Genomic DNA, 16,798 nt, shown 5'->3' with positions numbered 1-16,798 from the left:
CCAGCTGGGCTTTAATACGGCAGCTCAGCCGAGCTCCCCATGGCCAGGCTGCTCCTGGGGTACAGCTGGCCCCAGAAGCCTCGCAGGCTCCCCCAGGGAGTCCTCGTGGGCAGCCCCAGAGACCTGCTGGTGTCCCCAGAGCCGGGCAGCATGAAGGGACCGAGCCGGTGACCCGGGACACCCGCTCGGCGGCGTCCCCCGGAGCTGCCCGTCACCCCCGTCGCGGGTCGGGGAGGTCCGAATGCGCCCCGCTGCCGCTCTGCTGCCGCCGGGGTTCCTGCACTTTGAAATGCAAACCTGCCTTTCAATGCAAATGCTGCGAGAGGTTGGGCCCAATAAAAGCCTCGGGGCAGGGAGGCGCCTGGCCTGCGGGACACAGCTCCCCAAGGCGCCCAGGTGAGCGCGGGGCAGGCGGGCGGACGGACGGGCGGACGGACGGAGGGGTGGCCGCCTCGCCGCCAAGCCGGGTCCCCAGCCGGCGGCGCAGCATGCGCGCGGGGCCGGGCGCCCAAGATGTATGTAGGTTATCTTCTGGATAAGGACGCCAACATGTATCCCAGCTCGGTCCGGCACCCCAGCCTCAACCTGAACCCCCAGAATTATGTGCCGGGGCCGCCCCAGTACTCGGACTTTGCCGGCTACCACCACGTGCCGGGGATTAACAGCGACCCGCACCACGGGCAGCCCGCGGGGGCCTGGGGCTCTCCCTACACCCCCGCCAAGGAGGACTGGCATTCGTATGGGACCGCCGCCGCCTCGTCCGCCGCTGCCCCGGGGCAGTTTGGATTCAGCCCCCCGGATTTTAACCCCATGCAGCCGCCGGGCTCGGGACTGCTGCCGCCGCCCATGAGCAGCGCGGTGCCCCAGCTCTCCCCCACTTCCCAGAGGCGCACCCCTTACGAATGGATGCGGCGCAGTATTCCCAGCACCAGCAGCACTGGTAAGTCCCCCCCGTCCCCACAGCCCAGCTCCTTCCTCCGCATACAGCTGCCCCATGCTGAAGTCCCACAGGGCCGGATATGCCCGGGGGTCAAGGGGGGGCACCTGGGGCTGGGCGTCCCCTCTCTTTGGCTCCTCGTCCAGGCCAAAAGCCAGAGGGATCCCACCGGGGAGAGCCGTGGGGCCAGGGCAGCGGGGCTGCACAAGGCGAGGGTGGGCACGGAGGACTTTTCCGGGGATAGCAGCCTGCGGATTGCCCCATCTTCCCACGCCGCTGCCTGCTGGGTTTAGTGCTTGGTTTCTGGTTGGAAGACCACCCCATGGCACCATCGCCCGCGCTGGGGACGCCCTGCCAGCCCCAAGCGGGTGCTGGACGGGGGGTCCCGCACGTGCAGGGCTTGCGGCCGAGCGCAGGAGCCGTGGGGAGGCCGCCTGCCTGGGGCGGGGGCCACAGAGAGCCGGGGGGACAGGCGCTGTGCGCAGGGGGTGCAGCGTGCCAGTGCAGGTGGGCACCCGCGGCGGGTGCACGGGTGCGCAGGAAAGGGGCCTTCTGCGGTGCGTGTGGTGCCTGCCCGTGCACACTGTGAAGTGTGCATGGACGTGTGTGGGGAAGGTGCCAGGTGCACACGCGTGGGGGGAAGGTGCTGGTTGCACTGCACATGTACGTGTGTACGGCGTTGCACGCAGCGCGTGTTGGGGGTGTTATGCGTTGTGTGTGTATGAGGTGCCACACGTAGTGCATGTGTCAGGGACGGCGCCTGGGGGACCGTGTGTGTGTGCGTGAGGCGCTGCACGCTTGGGGAAGGTGCCTGGTGCTGCACGTGTGTGCACAAGGCACCCCACGTTCGAGGAAGGCGCCGCGTCCCGAACGCGTGTGTGGGTTCGGCGTGCCCGGGGCAGGGTGTGCCACGTGCAAGGTGGGCGTGCAAGGTGGCTGGCTTTGGGGAACGTGCCCGGTACAGGGTGGGTGCCTGCTCTCTGTGCATGTGCTGCACGCCGTGTGCGGGTGTGAGCGGGCTCGCGGGGCGCAGGGCGGTGTCCCCGCTCTGGCGCTTGCTGCCATGCCGCCTGTGGCCTACTGTCCCCCAGGTCCTGCCCCACTGTCCCCCCTACTGTCCCTGTTGTCCCCTAGGTCCTGTCCCTGCTGTCTCCAAGGCTCTCGCCCCACTGTCCCCCAGGTCCTGTCCTCAGTGTCCTCCAGGTCTTGCCCTGCTGTTCCCCCGGATGCTGTCCCCGCTGTCCCCCGGGTCCTGTCCCCGCTGTCCCCCAGGTCCTCAGGCTCCTGTCCTCTCTGTGCCCCAGGTCCTGTCCCCGATGAACTCCTGACCTGGGGGGGGGGGAGTGGAAGTGTCTGGGCCACCAGAGCCCCCCGCCCGCGCCGCGCCAGCCCCGCTGCCCACTTCAAAGGCGGCGGGCAGGTCCGCCCTTGGGGCCAGCCCAAACTGACAAGGGCTTCGCTTTGTCATGGAGATGGCGCCGGCTCCTTTGGCAGCGAGGTGCGGAGGTGAGGTGCGGGGGGCTCCGGCTGCCCCTTTGTGTCCTGCCCCGAAAACGTCCTTTCATGTCCCCCGCAAGCGCCCGGCGGCGGCCCGCGCGGCTCCGCCGTCCCCAGCTCCCCGGCTGGAGGGCGCGTTTCTCGGGGCCGCCCGGCAGCGCCTTCCCGGGAGCTGCTGCGGGCCGGGTAGGGCTGCCCCTCCGCCCAGGAGAAAAACATCGGCCCGCGCCTCTGGATCCGGGGAAGGGTTTTACAGGCGGCGGCGGGACTGAGGCAGAGCAGGCGCTTGCAAGCGCCTCTGGTCGGGTTACGTGACGGTCGGCTTGATTGAATCGTGAGAAAAAGGCCATTAGCTGCGCCGCTTGCGGCTCTCAGATTAAACGAATACAAAGGGGCAAATAAATCAGGCGCTGTCCGCTCTCGCGGCCGAGGGGCCGGGGAGCGCGGGGCGGGCGGGCGGCCGTGCTCTGCCGAGCCCCCGCTCGCGCCGTCCGTGCTGCGGCCACGCGCCCGGTCCCGGCCCGGCGCTGCTCGGGCGCCTTCGGGGCCGAGGAGCCTCCGGGACGGCGGCAGGATTCGGCCGCGGCGGGACCGCGCGCCGGGGGATGGTGGGACACGGCCCGGCTTTGCCCGATCGGCAGCGAAATTCCCCTTGGGTTTGATGGGCCGTTTCTGCCAAACGCCTCCCCCCCCCTCCCCCGCCCCAGCCTCAGGACCTCTGAGGAATTACAGTCCCACGCATTTTCCAGGGCCCTCCTTAAAATAACAACAACAACAACAACAACAAAAAAAAAAAAAAAAAAAAAAAGCTGCAAACGCTTCAGACACTTTCTGCATGAAGCTAAAAGCGAGCAGGGCAGAGACAGGTTTGACATAGATAAGAGCAAAATTCCTAAATGAATTGTGTTATTGAAATCAATAAGCTGGACATGAATCAGGCTGCATTGATTGACTACCTCCCTCTCCGCAGCAGGAATAGGAAATTAATGCATGGGCTTTTTCACTATAAATATCAACAGTTTCATTATGAATGCTATAAATCATAGTGCTTCAGAGGGCTGTAAATCGAGGATCCTTCTCTGTCTTTCCTTGAATAAACAGCTATTGCATGTTGTCTGAAAGCTTTGGGGAAAGAGCTGGGCCCCAGTAAGAGAAATCTTTTTCGCAGGGAAAATGAGGGCATTGAGGGTTTCTGCAGATCTAAGCCAGAACCCAAGGAAAATCAATGGGAAGTCTCCTAGTGAGTCACCGCAGAACCAGGCTTTATTAGTGATGATTTTATATACCTGTTGCTAAATACATGTGCGCGTCACCCGGCGGAGCTATCAGCTGTGGGAGAAAGAAAAAAAAAAGAAAAAGAAAAACACAACCAGCAAAACCCTACAGCAAAACGGACCTGCGTCGCCGGAGGGCTGGTGGGTGGAAACGAGGAATTGAGAGACCCGAGCCCAAAGAAGCCGTCCCCCGGGTTCGCTCCGCTCTCAAACGTCACCTCTTCCTCCGCTCATAAAATCTTCGTGAGCTGAGTGTCAAAGCCTCACGCTTCCTCCTCGTTCACAATTATTTGCAAACTTCCTTGCGAATTGCACCCCGGCTCTATAAAAAGCTCAGTGAGGCCGCGGGAAACGGCAGCTCCCTGAACTTTGAAATTCACCCCGGGCTCGTTAGTTATGTAAAGGGCAAGATACGGCCGCAGGGCCGGCGTCCGGGTAGCCCGGGGAGCCAGCCCGCGCCGCTCGGTACCGCCAGCGAGCGCGCGGGGGGAGCGGCGCCGCTGGCGAGAGGCACCATGGCCCGGCTGCCTTCGGCTGCTCTCGGCTATAATTTTTTTCTGCTCTAATATGTGCCTTGAAAGCTGCAGGGAGCAATAAACCCCCCATGATGGGCCGGGGTAGGGCTGAAGAGCAGCCCGCGTGGCTGGGTGCTCCCGGCGGGTGCCGACGCCGTCACTCCCTCCAAAAGCCTTTTCCTGGCTAGCTTGCTGGGAGCTAGCCACCCGCATGCCCCGGCGTGGGTCTTCTCCCCATCGGTCTGCTCCCCTTAAATTATTAACCCACCACCTGCTCCTGGCCTCTGGTGGGATTTGTAGAGTGGCTAGGCCTGCTGGCCAAGGTACAGGCTTTTCGGGCTTTCCTAGAATTGGCTTTCCTTGTGCAAAAAGGGCTTCCCTGGAGCACCGGAGGTACCTACGTGATGGGCTTGGCTGGCTAATACCTTGGGATTAGTGAAGGGACACTTAAAACCACTGGCCAATGGCAGATGTTGCCTGCGGGGGACCTTCAAGGACGCCTGCTCCAGCACTGTTAGCTTTGCGATTGCAGGGATAAGGGGCCAGATCCTTCCCTGTGCAGCCCCCGGGATGCTCCTGTGGGACGACTGGGCAGGGAATTGGACTTGTATTGCAATGCCAAGGCGAGAAGATGGCAAGGAGGTCAGCGGGAGCGCGGCAGCCACAGGCCAAGCCCCAGAGGGGCTGTGACAGGGGAAGCGGGGACCTACGCCAGCAGCCGGCTGCCGGGGCCAGCCCGCGCTCCCTCGCACCGGTCTGCGCCCTCCGGATCCGGCTCTGCGCCGCCGGAGAAGCGCAGCAGCGTTTCCTGCTGCTTCCTGCTGGCAGGCCTGCCTGGGCAGCCGGGCGGCTGCGGTGGGGCGCCGAGCCCTGCGCCACGTTCCCCTTTCTGCCCTCCCGCTGCCCCCAGCCCCCTCACCTACATGCTGTGTGCGTTCCTATCAATAGTGAAATCACTGGGCTTTTGGGAAACGCAGAGCTCCAGTCCCTGCATGTAGGAAGCTATAAAGCCATCAGGATCTATGGCACAGTTTTGTAAAGGCGAAGCATTTTCAGGAGACGGTATTTCAAGCCAAACTGGGTTTTATTGCCAGTGTGGTTTATTGCTGTTTCCTTGGGCGTCTTTGGTACCAGGCAGAAATGCACAGACTGGGCTGTCAGCAGCACCACGGGCTTCCTGGGGAGCTGTGCTGGAGGTGCTGGGGATTGTTGGGGTGCTGGAGGAGCCCCCGGCCCTCGTGAGAGGGGGCATCTGGGGCATGTATGGGGCTTGCCATAAGTGCGCCTGGCTCTGAAACGGCCTGTTTCTCTGGCAGGGACCATGTGCCGGGGAGCGTTGATGGGGTCCTCGGGGTGCGCAGTTGTTCAGCAGCTCCTCCCTCTTTCCCATGCAAATAGAGAAGTTCAATATGTACACGGGGTGGGAAAGGATGGTTCCTCCTAACCCGTTGTACGTACCTGGCAGCTGTCTGAATCTGACGCTGTCGTTTGCAGAGAAGTGATCTCAGACAGCAATCACACAGAGATGGATTGCCCTCTGATGGGGCTCATTTCTCACTGACAGCTGCATGGCCTCTGTCCCCTATGCTGCCTTCATCCATTACCTCTGGGGCAGAGAAAAAAAATAGGACATTGAACCATCCAGGGGAACGGGAAGGCTGGTGGACACCCTGCCCTGCTGGTTCCCAGCTCCAGAGTACGAGTTCGTCTCCCTGCCTGGCACAGTCCATCTGGGACTGGGATCCTTTGGGCATGTGAGAGGCCGTGGTGCATTCCCCAAGCCTGATGGCACACGACAGGGGCTAAGCAGCCTGGCGCATGGCCCAGAGCAGAGCGTGTGGGAGGGATGAGGTCTCATGGGGTGGCTTGGTGGGCTTGTGATGGAAGTAGTGTGCCATTGACTGGGCCGTCCCTGGCCAGGTGCTACTGCAGGGGCAGCCATGGTTGCCTTCTATCAGCAGAGGGAGCATCAGCCCAGCCACCCAGAAGTGGCTGGAGCACATCTGGCTGTCACAGGAGGTTGACTCCAGCAAGCCTAGAAGCTTCCAAGTCCTATGAGAAGACCCATTGTCACCTGGAACTGGAGTCTCTGTCATGGGGCAGTTGCCTCTCTCTTTGCTCCTGGCAGCAGCAGGAGGTTTACCCCCGTGGAGCTGTACAAGGACCATGACGGGGAGTCATGCCAGGGATTGCAACCCACAGCTCTGACTCTGGAATCTTCTCTGGTTCAAAGCTGCCTCTCCCTCCATAACATTGACTAACCTGTGTTGGGCAGACGGAAGATTTCACTGAAGGTCTTCCTGGAGAGGGACAGCAAATCCTGATGTAGCAGCTCTTCTTACTCTGGGGTGCAAGAAGTTTATCTTCTTTGGATACTCATTCAGAAGAAAGCAGTTTTATCGTGAACTAAAAGCACTCAGCTGGGGGATCTAACCCCAACAGCCTTGCTCCGTCTTACTGCAACATGACCCCAGCACAGGGAGGTTCTTCCTTTGATGCTCACTGGCAATGGTGCTTTTATACATAATTCTTTTCAATATTAAAATATCATAGTGCCATTTGATAATCTGGAAATAGGCACGTGGTGCAGACAGATGGGCAGACGAGGATATGCAAACAGTGCCTGTTGAATGCATCTCCCGGTGCGTGCCTGCAGCCTGTCCGTGCCACGCGAACACCCCGTGCACCCAGGCTCCCTTGCCACTGCAAAGCCGGCCAGCTCTGGGGTTACATTGCTCCAAGCACGGCTTTTGAACTGCGAAATAAAAATGCCTTTAAAAAAGCGTGTGGGTTTGCGCTCCTCTCCGCTGGCCCCTTTCCTTGCCGGGCCGCATGGCCCAAGCGCAGCCAGTGCCTGCTGGGGATACCCCAGCAGCAGGGGCCCGCAGGCTCTGCAGCACGGCCCCGTCTCCAGGGGAGGCTGCTATGGGGCCAGCCCAGGGGCTGCCACAGGGCTGATCCTCAGGTGGTTACAGGGCCATGGGGCCGTGGGAAGCAGATGGCGGAGAGGCAGCAGGACCCCAGTGCCTGCGGGGTGTGTGTGTGAGTGTACATACACACTCAGGAGTGCGTCCTTTGGGGTTTGTACAGCACATTAAAGCTATTCCCTTATCTAATCATGGCTAAGGTGAGTGCTATTAGGGTTATACATTAACGATGGGAATGATACCCTCTCCCCACACAGCCATTGGCCCTTCCCTGATCCCAAAGCCAAAATCCTCCCCGCTGGCCTCATGAGTGGCTTGCTTCAGGTGCCCGAGCAGGTTATCTGCTTGGTCTTTTGGGGACAAGAGGGAGGGAGCTGAAATGTATAGAAGGGATTTGAAGGGGATAGCATCCCCGCTGCAAGGAAGGCAGGTTTCATCTGCAATGGGCTGTGGCAAGCAAAGGTGCTGTGGCACCTCGTGGAGCTGGGGCATAGCCAGGAGGTTCATCGTCCCTTCTGCCATGCAGGAGGTTCTCTTGCATGAGGGGATGACGTTTTGCCTTGCAAGATCTGCAGTAAACTCAAGACTTCATAGGGAAAATCAGAGCTGCACCCCCAATTACGCACACTTGTGCCAGGGCTGGCAGAGCTGGTTTCACCAGACCCGTGGCACCCTCCATGCTGGTACTTTGAGGCAGGTTCATCACATCTGGAGTTTCTTGCTTTCTCTTGGAGAGGACAAGTCAGTGCCAGCGCCACCAGGAGTTGCTCCATGCCTTGGCTGGTCTGCATGCCCCATGGGGAGCTGGAGGGCTTTCCCCAGGAGCAGGGGTGGCTTGTCCCAAGTTCCCTATTTCCTTTCACAGAGGCATAAAAGGCCGCCGCCAAGAGAGAGTTAAGTGCAACTCAGCATTCATATTCAAGGTAGTTGAATTATTCATTGTCAATAGTATTTCTTGCAAATCCTTTTCTTTTTCCTTGTGAATCACCCACAATACATTCCTGAATTCAGCAAACATAGCTGAAACCAGCAATTAGTCGAGATGAATAACTTTCCATCTCTGGCTTGCTTGTGAACACTGTGCTTTGACTCTTTGCTGCTTGATGTTTAGCAGCGAGGGACTGGCTATCCACCCCGCGCACATGGCGATGGCTCACCAACACGACTGGGAATCTGGAAGACTTGAGACAAAGAAGAGAATTCATCAAGGGCAAATGATGAAGAGGGAATAATAAAGAAGAAGCAGTGATGGATCTATTTACAGCTGGAGCAGCAAATAATAATTCCCGCTAAGATTCATGGTGCATGTGGTATTCACATCTCCTTTCTTTAGTTTTTTTTTAACCTTATCTGTGAATTTGTTTCTTTCCAACTGTTTTTTTCTCCAAGCTGTGGTATGCAAATAGTACTATTTGAAATAAGACCATTTTTAAAGCATCATCTGTTCAGGAAGTTTTTCATTTTCAAAAGGTTTAGATATTAAAGCAATTAAAACGATAAATTTATATGAGAAAAGAGAAAAATTATAGGAGTCCCTGAGCCTGGAGCAGAGACAGCGAGTGAGCATGGTTTCTCATAGAGTTGCTAAACCCTGTGCAAACCTCAGCTGGTGCATCTCACTCATTTTGTAACTCCTTGGGAACTGATACATTTGCAAATTTGGCATGGGTCACTCCAAGGTGTGCATGCAGATGGCCTTCTTATGCCGACGAGCTCTTCAGGAGACCCTGTGGAGCTGTGAGAGGTGGAAGCACCGTGGTGCGAAAGGCAGAGCTCCCGTGGGAGTAGTGGAGGTGCTGCCCACCGGCCGGGCTGCTGGCGTGGTTGTCCCATCTTATCACTTGGTTTTGCTTTGAGTCACCAGCTCCTATTTACATCAAACAGCAGACCCAGGAACCCAGGAAGAAAAAAACCTTGCAAAAATCCCCCTTTGGCAGGGAAGAGCTGATGGCAGCGTGTTGCTGAGACGACGCATTCGGCGGCTGCTGGCAGAGACACGAAGCACGGCTCTGCTGTGGGAAATCCCATGCGTGCTAAATCACCACATCTCAGCTGCTTGCCTGCAGACATCTCTACACACATGTCATGCCCAAGCAAATTCCCTTCATACACCTGCTTTATACCTGTATGGCCACCCTCTGTGACTGTAGGCAGGTTTGCTCTCATCCATGGTGAGGAGAGACTAAATGCTCTCTTCCAAAGAGCTCTGAAATGAGCTGGGATCTCCACTTGTTTTGATTCTTGTCTACCATCAGGGGATAAAAGTGATGACTAAATTCATTGCATCCATTACGCACGATTGAGTGGCTAAAGTCCAGCCCTGGTGCTGGGTGATTTGGTTTCTATTCCTGGCATGTTACAGCCTTGCTGAGCTCCTTCCCTCCTCCGAGGACCACAGGGAAGCCTCAGTGCTATTTGGGAATTGCTCAGGGACCCTGTGCTCCTCCCACCCTGGGAGCAGGGAACCGCCACATCTGGGAGGCCGTGCCGACCCTGGCATCACCCTGCTCCCAGCGCACCGACCCCGTGTGAGCACCGAGCACCGCAGGCCGGGAAGGAGTAATATAGTCATGGAAATCGTACTCTGACTCCTGTTGCAGGGTGGCTGCTTCCGTGCCTGGGAATGCTGGGGTCACATCTCAGCAGGGTGAAGGGCCTCCTGGGCAGTGCCCGCCCTAGGTGCCTGCCAAACGTTTGCACATCCCTACATGCGCTCGGTGGCAAGCTGCAGTAGGAAGCCCGTTGCTTGCTCTTGGTTGTTAATAGAAAATCAGCTGCCTTTTTTTCCAGGAAATTCCCTGCATCCCCAAGGAAGGAGATGGCTGGGGGTGCAGAGAGCAGGGCTTGTGCTGGGCTTCAGTCTTTCAAGGTGGCTTCAGCTTGCCCCTGCCACTGCCCCACTTGGGGCTGCTTTTGAGCTTGGAGTCCAGGGCTCCAGTGGAGTGATTACTCCGGGGTCTCTGAGTGATCATCTTGCGATGTTACTAACACTTTCCAAAATGCTTAAAAATAAAATCAAGTTGGCTGGTAAACAAGCGGATTTGCATGTTGGGGGCGGAGGTGTCGCTACGTGGGGATTCTCTGATGTCTAACTAGGGTTGAATCCATGTTGCCCTCTCTCTCTGTGGAAATGGAGTTTCACTCTGCGCCACCCAAACTCCTGCTTCCACCTGGCTAGTCAGAACTTAAGAAGGTCTCTGAAACTTTTCAATGCCCATCAGATTTGGCCCAAACTGGCCAATCTGCCAACAAATTGTTAGCAGGAGCAGATGAATAGGACAGCAAGCGTGGAGAGCACAGATCTTGTTTTCTTGGGGAAGCAGACTAAGAGTGAGGTTAATCAGGTCTGCTGTTTGGTTAGTGGTTAGCAGGATGGTCTGCGCTGGGAACTAATGCCTCCTCTGACTCCTGGCAGGCGCTGGAGCTGGAATGGCTTGGGCAGGGCCCCCCCCAGAGTCCTATTGGAGCCTCTGAGGGCAAAAACTGCTGTTTCTGTCTTGAGAACAAGAGAAAGTTCCTGGGCCAAAACACAGGGCCAAATCCTGCCTCCCTGTCTGTACTGGTGCATGCCCTGGGGAGATCTGTGGAGCTGTTGGAGGCTTGACCCTGCCCCTTCCAACAGCAGTATCACTCTTCATGGCAGAAATTCAGGAAAAGATGGGCAAACGTGCCTGATGTCCTATGTCTTCCAGGCAGTCAACTGGCCAGATTCCCAGTTGGAAGGACAGTGGCTGCTCAGCTGAAAACCTGGCTCTTTCCCTCCTGATGCCCTGGAACAGGGTTTGGTGATTTTGAGTGGAACAGCAAATATTCACAGCTGTGTTTATTTGCTGCCTCAGGGCTATTCTGTGGAGGAAAGCACCACATTTTTGTTAGCAAACTCCCAGGGATGGCCAGCCTTCCTCGAAAGGGTGCTGAAACTCCCTGGAAAACAAAAATCCTCATTCGTCTGAGGTTGTTGTCGTCTGAGGCGTGGCCCCACGCCACGGTGCTTTGCCGAGGGGCTTCATGGCGCAGTGCTGGTGCTGCAGATCAGACCCTGCCATGCTGTGTGTCATGTTCCTGGGCCACCACGTAATTAGAAGGAGCATCTCTCCTCTCTTGCCTGCTGGTCCCCAGGGCATTGCCATGTGTCTTGAGCTCCCTGTGGGTTCATGCAGCTCCTCCATGGCCTTGGGGATGCTCCTACCCCTCCTGCTGTTCCTCCAGCCTCCTCCTGGCTAACACCACTCCACTGTCTCCATCAGGCAAGACCAGGACGAAAGACAAGTACCGTGTGGTTTATACAGACCACCAGCGCCTGGAGCTGGAGAAGGAATTTCACTACAGCCGCTACATCACCATCCGCCGCAAAGCAGAGCTGGCCGCTGCCCTGGGGCTCACCGAACGGCAGGTCAGTGCTGCGCTGCCCTAGCGGGTGGCTCCTCACCGTGCTGAGCCTGGTGGGAAACCACCTTCCTGGGTGGAAAAGGAAGTCTGTAGGCAAACTGGACTGGGAAATGGGAGGGCTGCAGTCCTCTCTGTAAAGGCCATCTTGCCCCATAGTTTGTCCTTCTCTTTAAATCCCAGGATATTCCCCCCTTCCCAGGGGTGATGCAAGGGTTGTCGCCCTCTGCTGTCTCCCCTTCTCTCTATCACTGTCCATTTCTCCCTACAGGTGAAAATTTGGTTTCAAAATCGGAGGGCGAAGGAGAGGAAGGTAAACAAAAAGAAAATGCAGCAGCAAAGCCAGCCCACCAGTACCACCACACCTACACCTCCAGCTGTTGGCACCCCAGGGCCCATCGGAGGCCTGTGCAGCAGCAGTGCCCCAAACCTTGTCTCCTCCTCTCCACTGACGATTAAGGAGGAATTCATGCCTTAACCCTCCAGCAGCTGCAGACACCAAGGGATAAGCACTATGCAGCAGAGCCATGCTGGCCAGTGGGCCAGACTGAACCAATGGGGCAGCCCACAAGGCTTGACAAGGTGGCACCGTGACCTTCCCAAGGGACTTGTGGGCTCTTGCCTACATGCAAAAAACAATAGGTTAGGTAATATTGCTCTCCTGCAGGAAACATATGCTGATCTGGCCTCCAGTGTCCACAGCCCAAGGAGGGATCATAATGTTATTAGAGAAGAAGGAGGGTTCTTGGCTGGAGGTGTGAGGTTGTGGTGGATGAAGACTTTCCTGCAGCACATCAGGTGGAATTTACAGGATGTTTCCTTTGTGGTCCTCCTGGAGATCAAGCTGCCTGATGCTTTTGGGGCAGTTCAAACAAGATTGAATGAGAAAAAAGGCTTGGCTGGATCCAAGGCAAAATAAATTTGAGCTGAAGTAGTCTCCTGGATCTGCCATGCTAGAAAGGGGGGTGCAAAAGGAAGAGTGAGTTAGACGGTGGGAGTCAGGCATGACCCTTGGCTGATGGGGCTGCAGACAGAGAAGCGTGCTGCTGTATGAGGGAGAATTGGAGCTCTCCTTTAAACCAACACTGATAACGCTGAGCTGGAGCATGCTCTTGGAAGTTCCCCATGCATGTCTCCACCATGCGTTACAGCCATCCCCACAGTACCCCTCCTTCTGCGCTCCCAGGTTTTACCTGTGCTGCTCTGGGTCTGGAGTCTTACTCTCAATGGAGATAACAACTATGTTCTGCTGCAGCATGGCACCTGAAGTGCATCCATGAAGCACCACATAGAGACATGCCAAGAGCTGAGAGCAGAAAGCAAGGTATGGGGGCCACTGCTCCAGCACGGACCTGGCTGGACCCTGCTCTGGGGCCTCTCCAGTGCTTGTCGCATCTGAATGTTCCTGGTGGCACCTCCCTTGGTCACCACTGCTGGCTGCGGTTGGTGGTGTGGATGAGCAGTTGCATTGGCTCAGGACTTCAGCTCAGTTTTTGTGTATATAAAGCAGAATTGGTTTTCCTTTTTATTTTTTAAGCATTGGTAAAAATAAAAGCTAGCAGGAATCCCACATGCCACAGCTCTGTTGTCGCCTCCTCACAGCTCAGGCTGTTGTGGCTGCTGTGCAGCGCCTGGGGACGGATGCTGGACGCGGGTCTTGCACAGCAGCAATGCTCCTGGGTGCTCCGGGACTTGTGAGCTGAGGATGAGCCCAGGTGCTGGGTCCTGCCTGGCAGAGCCATCTCCACCGGGAAGAGTGCAAACAGACCCTTCAATGTGTGGTGCTCCCCTCTCTCCTGCTGGGGGCACTGGGAGATGCAACCCAGCGTGGTCCCACCATGTCCCAGCTCTTTCTCATGGCACCACATGTCTGGGGGCAGCCAGGAAGAGGTGGGGTTGAGCCTGGGCTGGTGGAGGCCAAAGAACAAGGCCAGTTCCCCATAGACGTGGCGGCCTCCCATTGGTGCCTCCCAGCCTCTAATCTCATTTTATGGCTGTTGACAGGCTGAATATCCTTCTTGTCCAAGAAGAGCAAACACAAAATGAGGATGTGAGATAGTGCCTGGCACAGCTGGCATCGGTGCCTGGCCATGTGGAGAGCCAATGAGCGGGAGAGGGTCTGGGTGGGCCAAGCCTGGCCATTGTTATGCTTGCACCAAACATGGAGCTGCCCCTATTCCCTACACTAAAACTACTCTTTCTGTCCCATAATGTGCCAGACGTTGGCTGGGGAAAGGCGAGGATGTGTGTATGGAGGATGGTGGAGATGTCTCGGGAAGGACACCGGGTGCAGGATAAAGTCCTCCTGCCTTGTGGGTGGAGGAGATGGTGGCGTGGCGGCAGGACGCTGAGGTAGCAGTGCAAAAAGGGGCAGAGCAAAGGGCTGCTCCTGACCTTGCAATAGCGGCTGCACCCATCGCTGCACCCTGGGAATCTGTGTGCTCGCCACAGCAGAGGCAAGGCTGCCGGTGAACTGGCACATGCCACTGGGGATGTGGGGCCGCATGCAGCTGAAATAGGAGGAGGAAAAGAAAACGGAGTTGGTAAGATGGGAAAAGGGATGGCCTGGACGGGCCAGCTGCCAACAGAGCTGGGCAAGGCCAAGGGAAACCGTTTCTGTGCAGTGCTGCCCCCGTGCTGGGGACTGGCTGGGATTTGCAAAGTGCCTGCCACATAGGGATGGAGAGCAAGTGGGGGGATCTGCCCTCTCCGGGAATGGGGTGGTGATCCCTAAACCTGAGCATCGCCAACACCTACAACGACTTGCTCAAAGCCCCTCTGTGCTTGAAAGGGAGCTGCCCTCCTTCCTGTGACACTGGAACCGGCCTCGGGGCTCCCTTGCATGGGGCGCGGGGCACGGGGAGGAGCAGCAGGACGGCCGGTTGCACGGGGAGGGAAGATGCTCCTCCGCCGGCCCTGGCGAGGTTCCCGGCTGCCGTTGACAGGCTGAAATTCCAACTGATCCCCTAATCAGGCGCCTGCCTGTTTGCACAGCAGGGTAAAAGTCCAGGCAGCCCCGGGCTGTGCCCTTGGGTTCCTGCCGCCTGTGTGTGCACAGGGAGCAGGCAGTGGCGGGAAGAGGCAATAAATGTGCCCACACACCCAGCCACCCCTTCCCCTAGCACATGCACACACACTCACTCACACACACATGCACACGCACATGCGCATGCCTTGGTTGGGCTGGCAAAGTGCGTCTGCTGCCTCCTGGCTCCCGTGTCCTCCCCGCCTTGCTTGAGCCATCATCTTGATGGGGCTGGGTGAGCTCCTTGGGACCCCCTTGCGCACCCACTGCTGTCTTCAGGCTCTTTGGCCCAAATCTCCCCCAATGGTTGCACCTGTGGCAGGTGACAAGCACCCATTTTCCCACCTGCAGCGGTTGCTCCTGCATTGCTGCGGCCCCAGAGGGCACGGCAGGCTGGAGGAGATCTGCTGGGTGGTCCCAGGCCCCAACAAACCCCCGTGGTTTCTTTTTGTTCCTTGCTCTGTGCTCCCCTCCAGCTCCTGCTACCCGGGTGCACCACTCCTTGCAGAAATTTTGAAATAATCATCAAAATAAGGCCATGCACAACAGGTGGCCAAAAACGCGGCCGGCCTGCCAGCAGCCTCCGAGATGGCAAGCTTCCCAGCAGTGACTAACCCAAGCGCCGCGGCGGTTGTCGCCTTCCTCGTGTCTGGCGAAGCTGATCTGGGCACGGGCTCATCTTGCTGTCAGGCAGCACCTCCTTGCCCATAACGCTGGGATGTCGGTGGGCTGTGTCCGCCCCATGGGCCCCCAATGGGCCGCTGGGTGGGAAAGGGAGTTTTCCCCAGCCTGTGTGCACCTTTCTCTTGTGATAGTGACTGCAAGAAGCGTGGCAACGCTGGTTTTCAGGCACTGCGTGCTCAGGGAGCACAGGCTGAGGCCCCTAACGCCCCTGGGCTCCCGTGCTCCAGGCCCCGGGGAGGGAAGGGGCTAGTTCAAGTCCCAGGGATTGCAGCAGGGAGGGCAAAGCTTTCTAGGAAAACTGCTTGAAGACTGCCGAAAGGCTCGCTTTCGTACGTGGCTGCAGGCTGAACTGGGCTGGGCTGTGACTGCCCGCTTGGGCCGGGGCAGCATCGGTGCTGCCTCCACCTCCAGGGCAGTGGAGCCCCCTCCTCGGGCTGCCTCGGAGCTGGGGCCAGGGGCCAGTCCAGGGCGGCACAAGACTGCTGGTGCTGAAACAAGGTGCTGGAGCACCCTGGATGCTGGCATAGGGTTCCCTGGCTGCCCCTCGTCATCCTTCCAAAAAAGGGTGATTGGGGCTGACAGTGCCACTGTCCGAGCAACACCAGCCACAGTGGGGAAAGGCCCACAAATGGAGCATCCCTTTGGGGGCTGCATCAAAAACCACCTTCAGGGGTAACTTTAGACTTGGAGCCCTCTGCCAGGAAATATTCCCCTGGAGACAAGGAGACAGTGGCTTGACACCGGCCCCAGGAAGGCTGGGCTGTTTGTGCAGGGATCGGTCTGAGCCCCGTGACGCAGGGCTGGGGCAGCTGCAACACGCTGACACCAGTTTCTGCCCCCCGTGCCGTGGCGTGGCAGTGGGACGCTGCTCGGCAGGCGGATCCCGAGGGAAAAAGGCAAAGGGCTGATTCAGAGCAAACAGGCACAAAAGGCAAACAAGGCACCCCGGCCCCGAGCAGGAGGGTGAGGCTGGGACAGTGCCCGAGATGGCCTCATCTGCCTGTGCCAACCCAGCAGCTCCAGGCCCTGCTTTCCCAGGGAGAGGCGAGAAGCGATGGGTGACTCTGGATAGGTAAAAGTTGGCCAGAAGGATCCAACCTGGGTAGCTTTATCACTTGTTTCAGGCCAGTGTCAGGGGAAAATAAGTAGAGGGAGCAGAGAGGTAGGAAACCACAAAACCAAAGGGGCCTGCTGGGAACCTACTGGGGCAGGGCAAGGGTTGAGGAAGTTCTTGCCTTTCTGTGAGCAAAGTTCCTCATCTGTTTTTGAGGAAATGGTGGGAAAAGGAGATGTTTGTTACATTATATAGTTTGCTCCTTCCCCTTTCCCACCGGGAAATCTGGGTAAATGTGAGCTTCCAACACACGCACTGTACAAACTCTGCTGCACTTCAAAGAATCAGTGTTTGATTTTTGCAGAAATGTCTCTTTATGCTTGGGATCCTTTTGCTTTCAGGAAAGGTTTCTGGAAGTGCTTAAAAGGCTGTAGTAGCACAAGTGCCGTTAGCTGTTGATGAGGTCTGCTCTTACACCAGGCGTGTGTCCTCAGGCCTC

The 16,798-nt window shown here is 57.6% G+C and overlaps 1 protein-coding gene across 1 annotated transcript; it reads left to right on the top strand.

Moving 5' to 3' along the window:
• Nucleotides 1-513: 513 nt before the first annotated feature.
• CDX1 (caudal type homeobox 1) lies at nucleotides 514-12,014 on the top strand. The gene is made up of 3 exons (XM_062587512.1): nucleotides 514-940; nucleotides 11,398-11,543; nucleotides 11,808-12,014. Exons 1-3 carry the CDS (start codon nucleotides 514-516, stop codon nucleotides 12,012-12,014), a joined length of 780 nt encoding a protein of 259 aa, XP_062443496.1.
• Nucleotides 12,015-16,798: the final 4,784 nt, after the last annotated feature.

Source organism: Rhea pennata, chromosome 14, assembly GCF_028389875.1.
Source record: "Rhea pennata isolate bPtePen1 chromosome 14, bPtePen1.pri, whole genome shotgun sequence".
Classification (NCBI taxonomy): domain Eukaryota; kingdom Metazoa; phylum Chordata; class Aves; order Rheiformes; family Rheidae; genus Rhea; species Rhea pennata.
This window is presented reverse-complemented; position numbering and strand designations above follow the sequence as displayed.